The sequence below is a fragment of the Ahaetulla prasina genome, chromosome 8 (assembly GCF_028640845.1).
Source record: "Ahaetulla prasina isolate Xishuangbanna chromosome 8, ASM2864084v1, whole genome shotgun sequence".
In the NCBI taxonomy this organism is placed as follows: Eukaryota; Metazoa; Chordata; class Lepidosauria; order Squamata; family Colubridae; genus Ahaetulla; species Ahaetulla prasina.
Genome location: NC_080546.1, coordinates 45,454,866 through 45,477,209, shown reverse-complemented (window position 1 = coordinate 45,477,209; position 22,344 = coordinate 45,454,866). Strand labels below are relative to the sequence as shown.

The window sequence follows — 22,344 nt, the reverse complement described above, 5'->3', positions numbered from 1 at the left end:
TATTGAGCCGCAGAAAGCCTTTCATAAAGTATTGCTAAATCTGCCATGCGAGATAAACATGAAATGTGTTCAGACCCTGGCCAATTGAGAGTTATTTACCTGTGGTTTAAAGAATATTAGCCATTTTAATATGCCAGAGACACGGCAACGTGTTTGAACTTACCATAAGTAAAATACTCTATATCTGGTGGAAGTGTGACTACAGAGAGATCTGTCTCCTGGATATATTTGTCCACATAGTTTTGTGCTTTTGTAGCTTGTAAAAAAGCCAACAATCTAGCTGTGAAAGCAGCAATAAAAATAGATAACATTCCAAAATCAAGAACATTCCAAAGCTGCAGAATATATTCACGGGGTCCTTCTAGCCAGAGCTCTTTACACTCAGACCACATCATACCTGGAAAAGAAATGCAATGAAATTCAGCTAAATGTAATTAAGGGCGCAACCCAAATACACCAACCTGAGATTAAGTCACATGACTAATTTGACTTTTTTAAAATACACCTGTATATGACTATACTTTCAGACCAGAAACAGAAAGCATACGTAAGTCAGAATGATGCAGGTGTTTTTCGTCCTACTTACATTGAATTACATGCCAGTGCACACTATTATGAATTATGCAATTTCTTACATCATAAAATAGGTGGAATTGGATTATATAGTAGCAGCATCCACACTATTAAAGTAATACAATAAAAGATCCTTAAATATTAGGCTAAATCCACTGTAATATCAGTTACCTAAAAACTTAATGATTGATATGTAGGGAGCACTGTACTGTACAACAGTGTTTCTCAACATACTATTGCTGTCATAGTTTCCAACATAGTTTAGAGTTTCTATTTTGCATTGAGTATTACAAGCTATTTGGTTGAGCATTCTGGGTGACTCACACCTTGAAAAGATAAGGTCAGACAACTTTTAAAACTCAAAACACCCAGAATCAAGATTGAGTTCTTTGGTTTGAACATATGTAATCTCAATCATTATTACTTTTGTTGTGTGCTTTCTATATTAACAATTCCGTATGTTCTAGAGCAGCGGGCCCCAACCTTTGCTGCTTGGTGATTGGGGGTGGGGGCAGAGGAGAATAGGGTCATGTGAGCTGTGGGCCAGTGTACACATGTGTGCATGAAGTTTGACTCATGCAAGCGGTGGGCCAGCACGCACATGCACAACTCAACTTCAAGTGGAGATGTGTGTGCATGCACAGCAGCCCACTGCTCACATGAATCAAGCTGCATTCACATGTGTGCCAGCCCACCATTAATGCGAGTCAAGCTATGCATGTACGCATCTGCTCCAGCCCATGGCTCAGTTGCGACCCGGTTGGGGACCCCTACTCTAAAAATATGTTGTGAATTATTTATCATTATAGCATCAAGCAGAGATGTCTAAAAAATATACACTGCAATAAGGAAATAAGGAAATATATACATACCAAGAACCCATATCATGATTAGCATCTCTGTCCAAGTGAACCGAGTTGTCTTAACTCGAAAGATCTGTTTTGGGTAATCAATAACTGTTTCATTTGGTAATATTGAGATGCCTTCAAATCTATCTGAAGCATTAAATACTAGTAGTCCCAAGAAAATAATGAAGGAGGCCGCATGCGCCACAAATTTCATAAATGGACTCCGGAGAATTTTTCCAAGCTAAGAAAGCAAAGTAAAAGTATGGTTTTTGCTTTGATTTTTTTCATCTATACATGCTTTCATTTTCAGCAAATAGCAATAACAACAGCACTTAGACTTATATACCATTTCACAGTGTTTTTTCAGCTGTCTCTAAGCAATTTACAGAGTCAGCATATCACCCCAAAAATCTGGATCCTCATTTTACCGACCTCAGAAGGATGGAAGGCTGAGTAAACCTTTAGCTGGTGAGAATCAAACTGCAGTAGTCTGCACTACTGCATTCTAACCACTGCCACCATGGCTCTTTGTGTCTAAAGGTATAAGATACATGGGATTTCCAAACTTTTTTTATTATTTATTATATATATTATAATTAAACCATGTTTTTCCCAATGTATGAGCTCACTTATTATGTCTTAAGTTGGTACCAGATAAGACAGCTTTTTCCAAAAAATAATATTGAAAACAATGGGTTATTTGTATTAGTGAAAGCCACTTTATTTTCATCATTTTTTTAAAATCAATTTTTATTGATTCCCCACAGCCCCACATACATTGTTTATGAACAGAGTATTGGCCATATCATATCTTATACACCTTAACTTAACATATCCAAATAAATTTTACTCAGTTACAATTTCTGCCAAAATATCACAGTCTTAAGGTTTCTATGTTCATTTATATAAACCACATCTTCTTTTTCCCTCAAGTTCAAATTTCTGCATCTTTACTAACATATATTCTCTTCTATTGTTTTTTAGCTAATTCAATTTTTATCCTGATGTATTCAAACGTGTTCGGGGTTGTGTTTCTTCCATTTCATCTTTTCCATTTTAAAGCAATCTTTCTTCCCTTTCTTATCCTCCCCCTTCCTTCTTTTAACCTTCCTACATCCTTCTCTCTTCTCCTACTCCTTCTCTACATCCCCTTCCTTTCCCCCTCCTCCATTCTTCCTTCCACTCTAACCTTCTTTCCTACTCTTATTTCCCCTCCCTTTCTTCCTCTCCTCTCCCTGTCTTCTTTCTCTCTCTCGCCTTCTCCCTCTCTTCCACCTCTCTCCTCTTATCTCTCTCTATTGCTGTATTCATTTTGATTTCAATATTTTCCGCTATGCTGACCAGACAACCCCAGTTTTCCTATTTATTGAGTCTATTTCTCAGAATTCCCCTCATATATTTTAGTTATTAACATTTTCATCTTATTCTATTTTTGCTTTACAACCCTTTAATTACAACCTTCCATCTTATTTTCTTTAAATTCTTATTTCCAGTTCCGTTACAATAATCTATATATTTCTTCTAATTTACTTCTTACATACACTTTCTACATCTATTTTAATTTCTTTTTTACTCTTCATTTTTCTTCCCCTTTTAACCATTTTCTTTCAGACTCTCCAAACTTCCATTTTTTAATATTTTCCTTTCTTTCTCCCATTCTCTTATCTTCTTTTTCGTCTTTCTTATATCTTCCTTTCCACATCCTTTCTCTACTTTTTACTCTTGATTTTTCACCTCAATCTTTATTTTCATCATTACGGCCAACAAAAAGTACACAAAGTTGGAAGAAACATTTCATAAATTTTGCCAATAAAGCAGACCCAGTTTGTCCATCTTATTATACAGTAGGTGCGTATGCATTTAAATAAGCAAACTCAAAATGAAACGGAAATGGCTGTTTCCAGTTAGAAATGGTATTTTCTCACTTAACCAAGAGTGTTCCAAGCTGAAAACAGCCATTTTTGTCAGCTTGGGAATCTTCTGAGTAAGGAAGTAAAAATTAGAATATTTCTAGTGAAATCAGAAGAACCCATTTTGATTTCAAACATTTAAAGAGGTTTTTGACCACTCCATTTTAGTTTTCTAAAACAATACATCTTATATTAGCTCTTTAGTTAAGTACAATGACAGATACACTACACAAAAAACTTTCATAAGAGGGAAGTGCATAAGAAGTAAATCATGTTCTGTAGGTTACTGTTTCTCAGCAGGTGTGGTGGGATACAGAACTAGTATAGCCCTACTTATAGCCTTTCTAATAGCATACTGCAAGAACTGTCATTGGAATATATAATTCTCTCTTTATCTGCTTAGCTTTCTTTAAGCATACAGTTGGGATTTTGCAAGCACTGCCCGAGAACTTGAGATAAAGGCATTCCCTGCTAAACCAGCAACCCATTCATACTGGGTGAATTAAGGAAATTGATATATCCTACTGGATAGGGAAAAAAAGAATTAGCAAGCATCATTTATAGGGCTTTGATATGTCTGTGATCAGTTCTCTTTTCCAAATTTAAAGATACTGTAGCATCTCCGGATTGTACCAACAATGTGTCCCATTATTAAAGGTGCTTTCTTTTCCCCCTTTTCCAGTGAAAAAAATGGGCATTTAGTTATTTGTCTGCCTAACATGTATGGACAAAGACCCAGAACATGTATGGACAAAGACCCAGCCAAGTTTCAACTCAAATTTGCTCAGAAGTAAAATTCTATTAATAAGTCTAAGTTCAACAGAACAAGTTTATGTGTACATGATGTGCCACCTGTTTATTATTACTAAAAATAATGCAAAGTTTCTTTCATCCTTTATGAACAAATGTGCTGCTAAGGTAAATACAGTGTGACTCATTGCCTTTAGCCCTGTGGAAGATGGAAGAGATTTCTATCCATGTGCAGAAGCATAAATATAAACAAGCCTCTATATATATTCCAGAATCATCTGTGAACAGAATAATGATAAGCTAAGGAAAGTAATTTATTCTGTTCACTATATTGTGAAAGAAATCAATAATAAATATCATGATGGTTTCTACTGTACAAAATGGTAATTTGGTAATCAGAATAGTTACATTATTTTTAAAGAGAAGCTTTTATATGAAGGCATTTCCGCAGAGTTAATTAATTTAAATGTAAGGAAAAAATATAAGGGGGGGAAAAATCCGTACCCTGCTACATGGTGCAATCCAGTATCCTGTGGCAAGAAATGGAAGGCCCAGTGCAACAACCAGCACAACTAGACACTTGATAGCTATGGTCTGTTCCCGTAATCCTGAAAGGTTTTCATACCAGATGGTCAACAGCTGTTGCTGACAGTTAGGATGGGCTACAAACTGTGGGAAAACAGAAGAAAAATCAAGTTACACAGCACTGTAATTAGTGTTTTGCATCACTCAAATTTCTTTAAAATACAAGTAGTTCTTGACTTATGATCATAATTGAGCCCAAAATTTCTGCTGCTAAGTGAGACAGTTATGTGAATTGTGCCCTATTTTACGACGTTTCTTGCCACAGTTAAGACAATCACTGCAGTTGTTAAGTTAGTAACACGGTTGTTAAGTGAATCTCAGTTGCCCATTGACTTTGTCAGAAGGTCGCAAAGGGTGATCACATCACCCCAGGACACCACAACTGTCATAAATATGAGTCAGTTGACAAGTGTCTGAATGTTGATCACATGACCACAGGAATGCTGCAATGATCATAAATGGTCATAAGTCACTTTTTAGTAACTTTGAGCTGTTGTAAATCGAGGACTACCTGGTACAGATAATCCAAACACTTTTTAGGGAGGTTTGGCTTTGTTTTATGATTGTATTTATTGCTTTATCAACTCTAAACTGCTCAGAGTGGTTTTAAGATGGGCAGTCTCACAAAAGTTTCCAAAAAAAAAATGTTGACAATAAAACTAAAATAACTTGAATATTTAAATGGCAATTTCAGTGTCCTCTGTGTGTAAGAGAGAGAGATGAAAGGAGGGAGAGGAGGGAGAGGGAAAGAGAGACCAAACTTTTGACCAAACAAAAGAAGTAGCTGATCAAATCAATGGCAGCAGATTTTTAAACTTTCATATCTCATCCAAATCACAAGCAGCTTACATCTAATTTATGTCTCTGATGAATACTAACTACATCTGGGGTACCGTGTTTAATGATGCTAAAATATGTTTTAATTTATAAGCAACAAAATGTTGAGAAGAGGTTATTTGTCTTCTTGTGGATACTGTCACTGGGAGAGAAATTTTAAAGCCTATTTCCAAGAACTGAGTTTTCAAACTTAGTTTGATGCAACAGAAGTACATCAGGTCTATAAGAGTTAATTCACTTTGGAAAAGAAATAGATACCAGAATAAAATTTATTTATTCAATTTCTAAAGCTGCCATCTCAATCAATTACTCTGGGTGGCTTACAGTTTAAAAAAATATTTTGAATCCAGTAACAGTATTCTTCTTGTGGGGATTTTATTATATTGCTTTTGTACTGCCAGCACTAAATATCTTTTTGGCTTAAACATACATTAAGTCTCTAATATAACATAGCTGGATGTAATAGGGGAAGATGTAGGGTGGCCTAGGCACTTGATTAACACAAAAACAAAGGAACACATTGTTACTAAACAAATAAAAGTATCCTAAGTTTTTAAGTTCTATTTTCATAAATCAAAGCTCTAGTGCAAGTTATAAAGTGTTTGTTGTACCAATGAAAGGGTTTGTTTCAAATTCTGTAGCTGGGTAAGTGAATACATATTTTGAATGTAGAAAATCCTAGCACAGCTGTCCATGGTATGGTGCTATCTAGGCAGATTTCTGTGCTGGCTGGAGCATACAGTCTCAGTTCAGCAAAGAGCACTTATAATGTAGCACAGGAACTATTTAGGTCCATTTAAATTAACAGTCTAAAAAAGGGGTCTCCAATCTTGGCAACTTGGAGACTTGTGGACTTCAACTCCCAGAATCCCTCAGCCAGCAAAGCTGACAGTTAGAACAATTAATCAGTGGAACAACTTGCCTGCAGAAGTTGTAAATGCTCCAACACTGGAAATTTTTAAGAAAATGTTGGATGGTCATTTGTCTGAAATGGTGTAGGGTTTCCTGCCTAGGCAGGGGGTTGGACTAGAAGACCTCCAAGGTCCCTTTCAACTCTGATATTATTATTAAGTTGCCAAGATTGGAGACCCCTGGTCTAAAAGATACTTTGTTTTTGCTTTCAGAATACTATACAAACTAAATGAGTCTGTTTTTAGCAAAACATCCAGAAAGAACAGAAGCAACCTAATGAGAAATCCATTAGCTATTATAATATTGACAGATTCATAATCCAAGTTTGATTATAGATTCTTTACTAAAACAAAGTCCAGTAAATACAATACCTTCCATCAGACCAATAATGAAATGGCTAACAAGTTTCAGGTATTATTTTTAATTTCCATCATAAATTATGCTTGTAACTCAGCTTGTATAAAAATTAGAAAGATTTCAAGCCCTATGCTCTGCATATTAAGTAATGTTGACATTGTCACTGGGAATTATGTATGACAGAAAAATGGTGTTTTTTGATTATGTTGCCAGAACAAGTTGGTGGTTTTATAAGATTATCAGCTTCTAAAACTATATATTAATAAATCTGCGTGTTGCCAGTTAAATCTAACACTGTTCTTTGAGAAAAAATGCATTAAATTATAAGGTTCTCCAAATGGGATATTTGAAGCTATTAAAAACTTCCTACTGTATTAATTCCTATTGTTGTACCATTCTATCCTATTATTAGATATGTTTATTTAGCATGTTTCAAAGTTGCCAACATCACAGTAACACTTCAAAAAGCTCAAATGAGATTGGAGATAAAGCATTAAAATATAAACAGTTGTTTTTTTTCTTTGGGTGCAAATGGATTTGTTATTTTGGTCATCAGTGACTTTTTTTCTCATATAAGGGGCAGTAATTGCCTGTAAATATATTAATAAAATTGGTTCATGTGCAATAAGGAGATATATCTCAAAACAGCAGGTGAAATCTCAAACAAAATGTTGCAATACAGAGTGCATCTATTCAGCATTCTAGACAGCTGTGCCCTATTCTTAGCTTAATCTCCTATCCATCTCCTATCCATGATATTTCATTTTATGGCTATTCTGTAAGAAATCTACTTACAGACAGGTAAGAGTGTGTGTGCATGTTTCTTTTTGCAAGTGTTCAGTAGATGAGTTTCCCCAATGTCAGAGAAAAAGCATTGGTTATAGATATCTAGTCTGGTAATGAAACATCTGCAGGCAAACAACCAAGCTCAGAAAGAACCAAGGACTCCACAGCCAGATGTGTGTGTTTGTGTAGATGAACATGATAGATAGATAGATAGATAGATAGATAGATAGATAGATAGATAGATAGATAGATAGACAGACAGACAGACAGATAGACAGACCAAACATTGCAAAAAAAAAATCTCAGCTTTCCATTTAATTTAGCTAATTCAAGATTTCAGTTTAATTATGACTTTGATTAACAGCAATATAATAATTATAATTCAAGACCTGATTTTATAATGAAGTCAGAGATCACACCATTCCTTTTCTCAGTCTGGTGTTTTCCAGTTGTTCCAGACTACAATTCCTGATATCCACACCCAATTTACTCTACATCTACCTTTTAAAAAATGTTCAAGTAAGCAGAAAAACTCTTTGGGGGATGATTACCCTTGTCAAGAACAGCACACACTGAAAGAAGAAAATTGAATCTATTATTCTGCTACTCTCTTTCTATGGCAAAATCAATTATTACATTTTTTTTGTTGCCATCTACCACCTATTCTAGGGATATCATTAGGGTTTCTGCTATGCGTCTTTTCACAAATATGCCTTTAACTACTATCATTCAAAACCACTGTAACACATAGAAAGTCACAAGTACACACTTGTATTTCCTTCCAAAACTGTCCAGGACGGAAAAGAAAAGGAAGGGAGCTGGATAGCTATGAAGCAAGGGAAAGAGACAAGTAGACAGGAAAGGAAGGAAAACAGAGTTTTATAATATAATATTTTACAAGAAGAGTTCTCCGCTACTCTGAAAACAACAAAATACCTTATACCACCAGACTTGAAATCTTGGGATTAGAAAACTTAGAACTCCGCCAACTCCGACAAGACCTGTGTTTAACACATAGAATCATCTATTGCAATGTCCTTCCTGTTGAAGTCTACTTCAGCTTCAATCGCAATCATACAAGAGCAAACAATAGATTTAAACTTAATGATAACTGCTTCAATCTTGATTGCAGAAAATATGACTTTTGTAACAGAGTTGTTAACGCTTGGAACACACTACCTGACTCTGTGGTCTCTTCTCAAAATCCTAAAAACTTTAACCAAAAACTGTCTACTATTGACCTCACCCCATTCCTAAGAGGTCTATAAGAGACGTGCATAAGAGCACAAAAGTGCCTACCATTCCTGTCCTATTGTTTCCTTTCATTATATCAAATTAATATAGTTATTGCATACTTTTGCTCATATATATGCTTATATGATGTGTTGTTGTTTTATGTTGATGCTTGTGTATAGTGTTGTGACAAAATAAAATAAAATAAAAAATAAAAAATAAAAAGAATGAAACGTGGTTCAGCGACAGGTAATCCTTAACTTACAACCACAATTGAGCCCAAAATTTCCATTGCTAAGCACAGATGTTTTGCCCCATTTTACAACTCTTTTTGCCATGAATGTTAAGCAAACCACTGCAGTTGTTAAGTGAATCATGAGGTTATCTGGTTCCCCCTACTGACTTTGCTTGTTGGAAGCCAGCAGAACGGGTTACAAATGGTGATCACAGGATCCCGGGTCAGTGCAATTGTCATAAATACGTACATGCCAGTTGCTAAGTGACCAAATTTTGATCACATGATCATAGGAACATCACAATGGTTGCAACTGTGAAAAACAGTCAAAAGTCATTTTTTTCAATGCCATTGTAATTTTGAATAGTCACCAAAATGAATGGTTGTAAATTGAAGACTACTTGTATTACAAAAACAACTAAGATTCACTGGTAGCAAGGATGAGCCAAGCTCATTAATCCATCATTATAGTGCTATCTACAGCCATTCCCACCTCCATCAATGAGATCCTGAAGACACTGAAAGAAAGTAACTAAACTACCACAAATGTTTTCACTGAATTTCAGAAAATTGACTCATCCATTCTTACCAATTCAGATATCATTATTGGGAGGAAAGCTCTTTTTTTCTACTGAGAAATATTGAACAAATTTGAGAGACTCACAAGCTCATAGTATTAACTGCTCTGAGGGCATTTTTTGCCTAAGGATATTAAAGCATCATATTTAACAGCATACTTTCTATATAGTGACTTCACTGGATTATGAACATGTACATAATGCAGTTTAAAAGATTATAAGTATTACAAAAAACAGGACTTTAGTAATAAAATATGAGGACCAAAAAGGCCTTCTGCTAATTTGCCCCTGAAGAACATATATTCAACTTTTTTGGGGAAAGACCATGCACAACTCATCCAGGGATGATTATGTTATGGAATGGAGTTATGGAGTGGACCATCTCATATTATCTTACTGCTGCCTAAACTCTTAATGTTACCCTATTTTGCCGAATGCAAATAATTAAGAAATGATCAGCATTTTTCCAGGGAATTCCAAGCCCTTAATAGGAAGTCATTGAGTACACCATTGAACTTGGCTTCCTATAGATCATTTGTACTCTACTAAACATATGAGCAGGAAAGAAACAGTATAGGATGAGGTGAAAAAAATACGCTTAGTCAAAGAATCAGAGGTGTTCCATTAGCACATTTCCTCTCAAAATAGAAAGTCCTTGAACATCACATATATAATCAAGAATTTAACAATGCATCAAATGTAGTTTTAACAATGATTGTGACTAAGGACATTGTCCACATCATTTAATCAGAGTTGGGCATCTCAGAAAGCTCTCTTTAACAAGTGACTGGCTTTAACACATTGAGATTTATATCAGAAGCCACTAAAAAGCATGCTGTCTCTGAGAATATACTGTAATGGTGAATGCAGACCCATTCAAGTAAAAATAAATCTAGATGTCGTTGTAGTTCCATCCTGTAGTCATCTGCCAGTAAAGTATCAGGAGTGATGACCCAAGGTAATCTTCCATCAATAATGTGATCCAGAAAGCATTGGCATTTAATTTTTTTTAATAGTTGTTCCTTTTTTAAAAATAGAAACCTATCCTTAGCAAGGATTTGTTTCTTAATTTTGTCTAGAAATATTCCATACATCTCATCATAACAGATACAAATACAAGATGAACTACACCATCATTTAGGATAATTAGAACTGCAGAAAAAATAATTGCTACCAACTTGCCTTCTATTGAGGACCTGTATACTGCATGAATCAAGAAGAGGGCCGTGAAAATATTTACAGATCCCTCACATCCTGGACATAATATGTTTCAACTCCTACCATCAAAACGACGCTACAGAGCACTGCACACCAGAACAACTAGACACAAGAACAGTTTTTTCCCGAAGGCCATCACTCTGCTAAACAAATAATTCCCTCAACACTGTCAAACTATTTACTAAATCTACACTACTATTAATCTTCTCATCGTTTTCATCACAATTTCTTTCCACTTATGACTGTATGACTGTAACTTTTTGTTGCTATCATTAAGGGTTAAATTGCAACCTATGACCATCATTTGTGTTGTAAATGTTGTACCTTTGATGTATTTTTTTTCTTTTTTCTTTTTCTTTTATGTACACTGAGAGCATATGCACCAAAACAAATTCCTTGTGTGTCCAATCACACTTGGCCAATAAAAAATTCTATTCTATTCTATTCTATTCTATTTCAGTCCTGAGTTTATTTCTGGAAGTAAACTGGAAATAATAAAGCTGCATTTTGGTATGGGCATGATGCAGCATTCCAATCTGAAAACGGTGGCACAATACTTGCTATAACAGTATTGGGCATTTTTCAAGACAAGTACCATTTTGGATATAACAATATTATTATTATTATTATTATTATTATTATTATTATTATTATTATTATTATTATTATTATTATTATTATTATTATTATATGATATATAGTTAAACCTAAGCATACACAGACAAAATGTCAGCTCAATATAAGCAAATGCATGTGTGTGCATATATGTATGGGTGTGAAAGGTTTTAAAGAAAGTTTCTCATTGCTAAGAATTTCCATTAATGATTCACAGTTAATAATCCTAGAAAGGAAGCAGGAAGAGGGGGGAAAAAGAAGGGCGGTGAGGATAAAAAGCTTGGTCTTCTCCAATTTCAATTTAAGGCAGCAAGAATATTCCAATCCCAATAAAACATATGGAAAGCAAAAAATAAATTAGACAACCCAGAGACATATTATGCAAAGTGAACCAAAGTCTAAAACCAAACCTGGAGAAATATAGAGGTATATAGGGAAAAACTGAGGGTGAATAGCCATTTACCCGTCTTATCTGTTGCATTTGGTATTTGTATTATTCTGACATCTAAGCCCTGTGCATTTAAATGGAATAGAAATATACAGTATGTACAAATCATTGCCTGGATCACATGCAAATATTTACATCTGAATTAAATGGCAATGGAATTAAAAGCAAAATAGAATACAGCATCCTCTTATTTATTAAAAAAATACAAATCCTGTTATTTAGCCTGAAAGTAGAAACACAACATGGTTGTTTCTTATCTTTAAAGGTTTTAATAGCCAAAAACAGACATACAGAACAGTATTAATTGGATTATGTATGAAAGTGCTATCATCTTTTAAAAGGCCAATGTCACTCCTATCTTTGACATCAGTTTAGCAGCATATTATTGCAACAGAGGACAAAGATAAAACTGACACTAAAAAGTTTAAGGTTATTAATGCATGTAAGTTTATGAGTCCACTAGATACATTGTTTGAAAGACAATTTTTTACCTTTTTGACTTCGTATTTAATTGCCAGTTTGACACGACTCAGTGAAGCTCTGTGCCTCTGAATTTCAACTGGCTCTGCTTCCAAATCTCCATTTAGAATGGCTTCTACCTCTTCAGAATCCCGGCAGAGATCAAGGACACCAACAACAAAGTCCTTGCATTGCATAGACAACTTACGGTAATCATTCTGGAAGACAGAAATATAATAGCTTCTAAGCCCTTAAGTCACGTACAAGCATTGCCCTAAATAATTTAATGGTTATCTATCTTCCTAACTTGGACATATTTTCATAACAGATTACATGTTTATAAATGATACCATGCCTGCCTTTTTCATCTTATTTAAATGATATTTTAAAGTGCACAGAAATGCATATACATATGAGAGAGAATTAAAAAAGACATCTACAGGTAAAATAAATTATATGTTAGTGGAAAAACTTCAATAATTGCAAAAGAATGATGTTTCAGTAGGTGTGAGAGATTATGGCACATACAGTGATGGCAGATTTTTTGGAAAGATAAACATGGCTTCATGGCCCTGTAAGGATTTTTAGCTTAAAAGTTTATATTGTAGACCAAATATTAAGGAAAGCAAGAGGGGCATGACAGGCTCAACATGTCCATTGTAAAGCATTTACATTAAATGATGAATCACTATATTTGATAACCAGGTGAAGATTCTTAATAGCAGTTTACAGCATATTGCAGAAATACACTTTAATAAATTCAACTGTACCAAAGTCATGTGTTAAAAGATTATTATAGGACCGGAGGATAAAACATATGAAGAACAGTTGTAGGAATTGGGTGTGTCTAGTGAAAAGAAGTAAAGGCTATATGATAGCAGTATTCCAATATCTAAGAGACTGCCACAAAGAAGAGGGGATCAACCTGTTCTCCAAAGCACCAGATGGCAGGACAAAAGCAATGAATGAAACTATCAAGGAGAGAACCAACCTAGAACTAAGGAAAAATTTCCTCACAATTAAAACAATCAGTGGAACAGTTTGCCTCTAGAACTTTTGGGTGTTCCAATATTGGAGGATTTTAAGAAGAGATTGGACAACCATCTGTCTGAAATGGTATAGGGTTTCTTGCTTGAGCAGGGAAACAGCAAGGTCCCTTCCAACTCTGTTATTCTGTTAAATGGGAAAACCATGACTTTGACAATGTATATTTTTGTGTAGTGTTTCTGCACTTCAAAACTTTAAGCTGGTTAAAGGTAAAAGTTTCCCTTTCCAGTTGTGTCCGACTCCAGGAAGTAGTGCTCATCTCCATTTCTTAACAGAGAGAGCCAGCATTATGGAAGGACATTTTCATGGTTATGTGGCCAGCATTACTATAAGCTGAAGCACATGAAATGCTGTTACCTTCCCACCAAAGTGGTATCTATTTATCTATGTGTATTTTGCATGTTTTCAAATTGCTAGGTGGCAGGAGATGGGGCAAGTATCCATCATCAATCTCTTTCCACTTATGACTGTATGACTGTAACTTTTTGTTGCTATCGTTAAGGGTTAAATTGTACCCTATGACCATCATTTGTGTTGTAAATGTTGTACCTTGATGAAGGTATCTTTTCTTTTATGCACACTGAGAGCATATGCACCAAGACAAATTCCTTGTGTGTCCAATCACATTTGGCCAATAAATTCTATCCTATCCTATCCTATCCTATCCTATTCTATTCTAAGTAATAGGAGCTCACCCAATCGCACAGCACTCAGGTCTGGAACCCAGACTGTCAGTTTTCCAGCAGACAAGCTCAGTGTGTTTAACTGCTGAGCCATCACATCACTATCAGCTTGGTTACAAGATAGTGAGAGGTACTGTCTATAGAAGGTTGAAGATTAAGAAATTAGTATCACCCCTCCTCCAAAAAGATTAAAATGTGTGCAGACTATATCCAGATCAGTTCAAAGCGTCCAGTACAACTTTATGTTCAACAATTGTTTCACTTTAAGCACTCTTATGTGCTTTGGTTATATTCCCCAATATTACCTCATACACTTGGCAAGAGGAGAAACCTGGCAATGAATCAGCTTGCAAACTCATCTCAGACTAAAGTGCTGTGGTCAGCTCCACATAGCCTTATTTGTCATAAGTTATAAAGCTCTAAATGATGGATTGCAGGAACTGAATCTTTAAGAAAACTCACTGCTGTCAGGTCTGGACTAATTTTTGGATCCCACCCCCCATTTGTTCCTTATCTGCAGCATTCTATAATATCTGACTCAATGAAGGGTTTGGTAAAACTCAACAGTTTATACTTTTGTTTCATTTTGGGTGATGTTAAAGATATTGCCCAAATATAAATTTTAGATCTTTTTTATAACTTACAGTCCCTCTGGCTTATTATGAGAAGTTAAGGCTAGAGGAAAGATCATTTTCACAAACGTTGCATAAAGTTACAGAAATAAAATTGATAAATAGCAATAGCACTTAGACTTATATACTGCTTCACAGTGCTTTACAGCCCTCACTAAGCAGTTCACAGAGTCAGCATATTGCTCCCAACAATCTTGGTACTCATTTTACCGAGCTTGGAAGGATGAAAGGCTGAGTCAATCTTGAGCTGGTCAGGATCAAAGGAATCGAACTCCTGGCAATGTGAGCAGAGTTAGCCTGCAACACTGCATTTTAACCACTGCACCACCATGACTTTTCATTCTATAAATGAAGTAAATGAAACCTCCCAAAGCAGTGTTTGATAGAGAGAACATCCACTTGACGGCTACTTTGAAGAAACAGCTGGTTCAGAATGCAGTAAGGCAACTACTTGTAGGCATGTCTCAGTATGCCAATGTGACACTTTTACTTCGCTAGTTGCACTGGTTACCAATTGTCTTCCAGGTGTGATTCAAGATGCTGATTCTCAGTTATAAAGCCTTTCATTGATTACAACAATGGATATTGATAGGACCATTTTTCTCCAATCATTTCTTCCCATCAATCATTTCAATAATTTGACATGATTCAGTCTCATCAATAAAAATCTTATGGGACCCCAAAGGCATGTCTTCTCTGTTGTCATTCTTGCACTCTGGATAGCATTCTTGGAAATCCCTATAGTTCCAGCCATGTTCTTTATGATAGCTTTAAAAACCTGGTTTTTCTAGCAGATCTAGGCCAGGTCAATAATGATGATTTTATGCTTAGAGTGTCCTTGAATTACTTGCTGTCAGGCAGTCTTATAAAATGATAAAAATAATGAATGATTATGTGCTAGGCTTAGCAACAGCAGCACAATTTATTTCCAACAAAACAAATGATTTTTCTTTAATATTCCTCCTTAATATTCCTTAATTCCTAAATTCTTTAAAAATATTTAAAGAACAAAGGCCTGTTCTCAATGATACTTATATTATTTAACTGAATATAGCCTGCAGCTTTCCTTTTAAGGTATAATCATGAAATTACCTGTAGCTTTTTTAGATTAAAGAATTTAATCTGTCTTCAAATAAGTTTTAATCTTTTAAAAATATTTTAATCTTAGTAACCTAATTTAAGGTGCTATATTAAATCTTGCATTTCTTAATATTTTTCACTTTTCACTCTGAATCCAAGCTTTAAATGGCAGAAAAATGCTGCAATTCAGTGCATTGTTTCTAAAGAGTTGATAGCATCAAAATAATTTGGACTTATTTCCAAGAAAGTAGAATTTGAAAAAATAAAATAAAATGAAGTCGCAAATATTAACTTCTTCATTTTATTTCAATCACATCCAGAATCTTTCAGACATCTCTGAATCCTGCAGCATTTTGTTCTGAATATGCCCTAAAGCCTAAACACTGCTTAAATTATTTTTAAAATATATCTGCAAAATCCAGATCCCATTCAAATCAGGAGTGAATTTCATTATTGTTGCTACTGGACTGTAATCCCCTACATATCGCTGTGATTGGTAGCAGGAGAGAAACAGAACAATGCAGCGGTCATTTAATGTTTAATGATGCTTTTCATTGAAATTTCAACTAATAATCTTAGAATTTTAATGCTATATTGCCATTCATGTTTTAACTGTGATTTATCTGTACATTGCAGTGGGTATTTATAAGCTATAACCTAGTCAGACGTTTATAAGCCACTATAGTTGGGTTTATATATTGCATTAAGACATACAATAATGTAATTGCTTTCTTTTGATACAGGATGCTGTCTAAGCCCACCCACTGAATAAGGAAAACATTTTCACAGTATTGAAACAAAAAGGAATTTCCACCCCAGCACTGAAACTACGAGGATGTCGCTTTCAGTCCAGCCCACAAATGAATGCCAAACAGATTGCGATAATAAAAAGATATGGAAAAGGAATGGTGTTTCTTGTACATACTGAAAAGCTGAGCTGAACCTAGCTCTCCAGTACATATGGGGAAGTTCTAATAATAGCCACAGCAGTAAATAAGAATGTAGGAGATCTGAAGCAGTTGAAATTACAATTAAATATGATCTTACAGTTCTGCCTACTTACATACATGTCATTATATCTAAAGTGGTACAAAGGTTTCTTTACACCATAGCTGCTAAATCAAAGCCACATGATTTAAACTGCCCAGAAATTACTATGCCACAATAAAGATGCCAGAATGTATAACATATATTACCATAAATTCTATACATACCTTTATGTTCCACAATAGGAGCCTAGTATCAACTCTCAATCGAGCAATTACATAAAGCAAGGATCTTTGTAAAATGGCTAATACATTTTAAAATTACTTTGCAAATAATATACTGAAAAGGCTCACCTACAAGGCCTATAGAAATTTAGAGTTGGTTGGTTAAATTGCTATCAACAGTGACAATTTATTTCTAACTGTTATGTTATCATGTTCCTATAGCAATGGATCTAGAAACTGAGACCAACCACTTCTCTTTCACTTAGAAAATGGTTTGAAAGGTGCTTCAAAGGGCCTGCCACTGAGTTGGATCTGCTTTAACTAAAATGTATAACAGGTCAACAAAAAGCCATTGCATCAGACTTAGGCATTTTATGGCACACAGGAAAGCTGTATTCACCCTAACAAGAGGAAGAGAACACAGGAAGAAAATGTAATGCTCTGCCACTGACATGCCTGTTTTTTTATTTTCTCCAACAAAAGGCTTCAACTCAGTCAAGTGCCTTATTTTATTTATTTAGTTTGTATAATTTATATAGCCATCTCACACAGCTTACTTGGGCTCTGTGCAGCTTACAAGATTGAAAATAAACTTTCTATGACAGTTAGCATCTGCAATATATGAAACTGCTGTTGCTTTAAAGTCATTGTAGTTTAAAAAATAGCCTTGCTAAGCACAATATAGGGTGAGAAAGGAATGATAAAAGCCAATTAATATGTACAGTTAATTAGTAAAAAAGTATGAAGCAAATTAAATTCTCCCCATCCCTAATTGATTCTGCTTCTTAATCAGAGTTCTCTCAGTAATTGCTCTTTTCTATAGCTCTCATAAATTTAAGATCTAATAATCACAAGAAATACCCTAATGGACAGTTACTGCTATGCTTGATATTTGTAGAGTAAGAACAACTTGCAGGTTAGTACATCAACAGAAGATGAAAACTTACTAAGGCTTTGTAAATATAATTAGCTGCACTCGGCTGAACATTTCTTGGATTCAAAATACGACAGTTCTAGATCACAGTCTGTGAGTAAATAATTACTGCATTCATATATCAATCTAAGCATTATTTTAAACTATAGATTGTTCATTCAGCTAAAATAATTGTATTCGCTATCCATTCATGTCAAACCAGAATGGCCAGGTTCACATATTATAAACAAACCATATTATGCCTTGTTTGAACCCATTTTTTAAATTTTCTTCCCAATATGAAATGAGAAATAGCATATTTTTTCTAAAAAAAAATTTTTTCAATTTCATTTCATAAATTATTCATTTTTATTTCTTCAGTTGAACAGGGGGTTGGACTAGAAGACCTCCAAGATTCCTTCCAACTCTGTTATTCTGTTAAAAACATAATCTCAGAAAACTTTGTTCTAAGTATCATTATCACTGAAACAATCACTGTCAGGAGAAGTATCTGCAGGAGTGTAAAAGTCAACATAGTTCATGATTCATTCGATCATAGCTGTGTCTCTTTTTCACATGCAGCACAATGAATATTCAAAAGGGCAAGGTCTCCGTCTTTCTGCCTTTGACTCCCTTTCTCAACTAGGTTTGAGGTTTTTAGGTTTCAGGTTTTTAGCACTTCCTTCCAAAAGTAGTTTTGTAATTCTAACTATTGTCAGATTGTACCGTATCTAGACACATAAATTATCTAACAGGGAAGGCTGTTCCAAATTACATACATACAACAATGGATCACCTTAGCACAATATACATAATAAGAAAAACTGCAAAGCTGCTATAAACTGACAATACTTCACTAGCTATATTGCAGAAAGGTCATCTCTATATGCCTATTGTTCTATGAGATTATAATATAAATCATATACAAAATTTGTATAATCATACAAATTTTTAATCATTTCATACATAATGAAATGATTAAACATCAAACTATTTAATCTGAATATAACAGCAGTTATTCAAAGCATCAGATTTGCAAATAGGTCAAGTTTTAATTTCACAGCAGTTGCTCCACATAATAAATGTCTTTGAAACTGAACTGAACTGCTGGACTCTGGTTTACGGTATTCATTTCTGTTTTAAGGCAGTCCAATAAACATGCAATGACCACCAATTTTTGTTCCTGCATCATCCCACAAATACATACTCATACACATATCAACATGTATTTTCTTCACAGTTCTCTAGGCTTGGAACAGTTTCACACATTAATGTGTCTTCTGCCTCCTCATAATAATTTAAGGGAAAGTTAATTAAGAAAGTGTAATCTAATAGTGACCCTGAAAGACCCTAATGAAATGTTTGTTACAGTTGGAAAGATGTGTCATTTGTATAACTAATTTTGTTCACAATCTGTCTCTTCTGACCCATTTTTCAGGAGGTAGAAGATATGGAATCTGAACAAATCCTTACAAAAAAGGAGCCAAATAAACAATGAAGGAAAGAAAACAAATCCAGAAAAATAGTATAATCTGCATTTTGTGATATTAAAATATATAAACATGGGGGGATGAAAAGTAGAACAGTTATACGAATTTTAATAGAATCATGGAATATATTTCTATCATACTAGTGACCATAATATTATTTAGATGAGAAAATGATAAAGGCATTCAGAATTCTTATTATATAAACCACAAGCTCTGAATGGGCATAAGAAAACTCATTTATTTGCTGGATTTGCATAATAGAGCTCAATGCAATTAATAAAGCATTTCCTCTTATTTCCGTTCCAGCAACCACCTTGCAATGTAGATTGGGCTGGACTAAAGTCACCCAGGCGCTTTTATGTTTATGGGTGGATTTGAACCTGGGTCTCTTAGGTACCCAAGTCCAATACTTTAATCATTAGTCATTTAGGACCTAAAATTTGGATACTCGTTTGATTTTCAGAGAGCTCATTCTTCATTAATTTATTTTATACCCACCAAGCATTATTTTGATTTCAAGCAAAGCTATTTTTCAAAGGAATCTTACAACATTATAGCAAGATAAGTAGGATTAAATAAGACTTGAGTCTTGAATGTATGACAACTGCCAGGGTCTGTACTCTTCTTCACTTTACTTTAAAAAAAACACTGCAACTAGCATGCTAAAAAGCAAAACACCAAACTCATCTATCCAGGTTAAAAATAATGTTTTTCCCCTGCATATACCTCAAGGGCATTCTTAGAAAATTAGAATGTTTGGGGGCTTCAGTTCATTGTTCGATTTAGAAACCTAACCACTTGCCAGGAGAAAAAAAAGGTCTGGTGCAAGCACCCTAGAGCAGAATTTAACAATCAGTACCAGTAGGAAGCAACCATACCAGCTTAAAATTTGGTAAATGGGGAGCTGTTTGATTCAGGAAGCCCAGCATAGTCCTCATTTTATACGAGTTTCTCAAAATTCCAAATGTGCTCATTGACCCAAAAGAGAGTAAGGGCCTTCAGATAAAGTGCAGAAACATAATGTAAAGTCAGAATAGTGTAAAGCCAAGAAAAGAGAAAGGATGAAAAGAGACTTACCTTGAATTCTTTTTCAATATTAGCCAGTTTGGCAAGCTCATTGCTAAGTTCTAGAGCAGTGAGGACTGGATCTTCACTAGACAAGGACAGATAGGCTGGACTGGCCAACCCTTTGTATGCATTTATTCTTGATCTAGAATGACTAAAAGAATCAATCTTCTGTTTCTCAGTGCAATCATTGCACTTACAGAAATAATCATGAGGCCTCTCTATCCTTGCCCCTTTCATTAGCAGCATGTGTACCACCTCATACTTCTGACAATGAGCAGCTAAAATGATAGGTGTGATGTCTGGGGAGAAGCGGGTGCCATCTTCATCATAAGAATAAAAGTCATCGTCTTGGAGTTCCTGCTCACAGGGGCTCAGAGTCAGCCGCTTACTAGCTGCAAACCCAGGATGATTCAAGATTGCTTCCACAATCCGGATATATCCTTTGCTGATTGCAAGTAACAGAGCATCTCCAATTCGTGCCAGATTCTCCTTTTTTAACAAAAGTTCTGTCACTTCAAGATGTTCATTCCCTACAGCAAGCTGCAAGGCATTTTGGCCCATATAGTCAACGCAATTCACATTTAATGTTTTTGATTCTTCCAACATTTTGCGCACCACAGGAATGTTCCCATATTCTGCAGCATCCAGAAAACGCTCTTCCTCCGCTGTGAGGCTTGTACCCCTGTCATTAAACATAAAAGCTGGACCTCGGATGGCTTGCCGTCTTCCCTTTTCTCTCATCATAGTCGTTCGTCTCAAAGAAGGGCTTCCATCAATGAACCTACAGAGCAAAAACAGTCATTATGGCAAATTTTCATGGCAGCATCTCTACAGAATCTAAACCAGGTTTCTAAAACCATCTCCTTTACCCAATTATCTACTGTTCACACTTCATTTTGATAGTTGGTCACCTCTAAATAATATTCCATTGTAATGGTAATTACTTTAAGATCCTGTGTAAATAAAAGATCTATTAGAAATAATTGTGCAAAAGATCTATTTAGAAAGGCAAAAATGTAGGATGTTCATAAATGTAATATATATATCACATTAGCATATTATATTTTCTCAAACAAGATTAAATTAGACATTTCAGGAAATTGGTGGAATTATATCCACTATGGTGGTCATAATTAGTTTATCTTTCCAGAAACATCACAGTTTTATAATTTGGTCAATTAATTTTAACATTTATATTCTGTAGTATTTTTATCTGTGTTTATAGAATTAATAGTGAATTATTTCATTTGCTTCTATTGGTTTTAGAAAATGTCTAGGCTTTTTGAATTTGTGCTTTGTAACATACTATATTGCTGTTGAAGAGTTGATTTTAAAATTAACTAAATTAGCAGAGATGACAAAACTAACTGCTTTATATTAGAGACAGCAGATTAGGCAACTGGAAGCTGTTTGTGGATTTTCTACATGTTAATTACAATGACCGATGGTGAAGAGAGGGATTTGAAGATTAGTGTAATGTTTGGGATAACTTGTTGACTGTTTTTTCTTTTACCCATGTTTCCCCGAAAATAAGACCTAGGCTTATTTTCTTTTGGGCTCCGAAATAAGCACTAGGGATATTTTCAGGGGGTGGTGGTGATGGTGATGTCTTTTTTCCCCTCATGTATGGGAGGCCCACTTATTCTGCTTGCTTGTGGCAGGAGACCATGCAGAGTGCCAGTGCCACCACTGTGAAGCAGGGGAGTGGAGCTGCATCACATGCACCACACAGGCTTACCTTAGGGCCCCCACATCCAGGTCACCCATGCGCCAACACCTGCCTTGTGGCAGTGGCTCTGGCAGCTCTGTCCAGTGGGATCCCACATGGCCACCAGCCCATTTCTTCCACATGTTTGCGGCCGCAATGGAGAAGGAA

General features: G+C 35.1%; 1 protein-coding gene across 1 annotated transcript in view; it reads right to left on the bottom strand.

The window, feature by feature from the left end:
* TRPC3 (transient receptor potential cation channel subfamily C member 3) overlaps nucleotides 1–22,344 on the bottom strand; it is a 54,256-nt gene that overhangs the window by 14,659 nt on the left and 17,253 nt on the right. The window contains exons 2-6 of the mRNA XM_058192646.1: nucleotides 20,478–21,249; nucleotides 12,377–12,562; nucleotides 4,586–4,750; nucleotides 1,446–1,662; nucleotides 164–397 (exon numbers count right to left, since the gene is read on the bottom strand). Coding sequence (XP_058048629.1) covers nucleotides 164–397; nucleotides 1,446–1,662; nucleotides 4,586–4,750; nucleotides 12,377–12,562; nucleotides 20,478–21,249 — 1,574 coding nt within the window. The remainder of the gene's footprint in view (nucleotides 1–163; nucleotides 398–1,445; nucleotides 1,663–4,585; nucleotides 4,751–12,376; nucleotides 12,563–20,477; nucleotides 21,250–22,344) is intronic.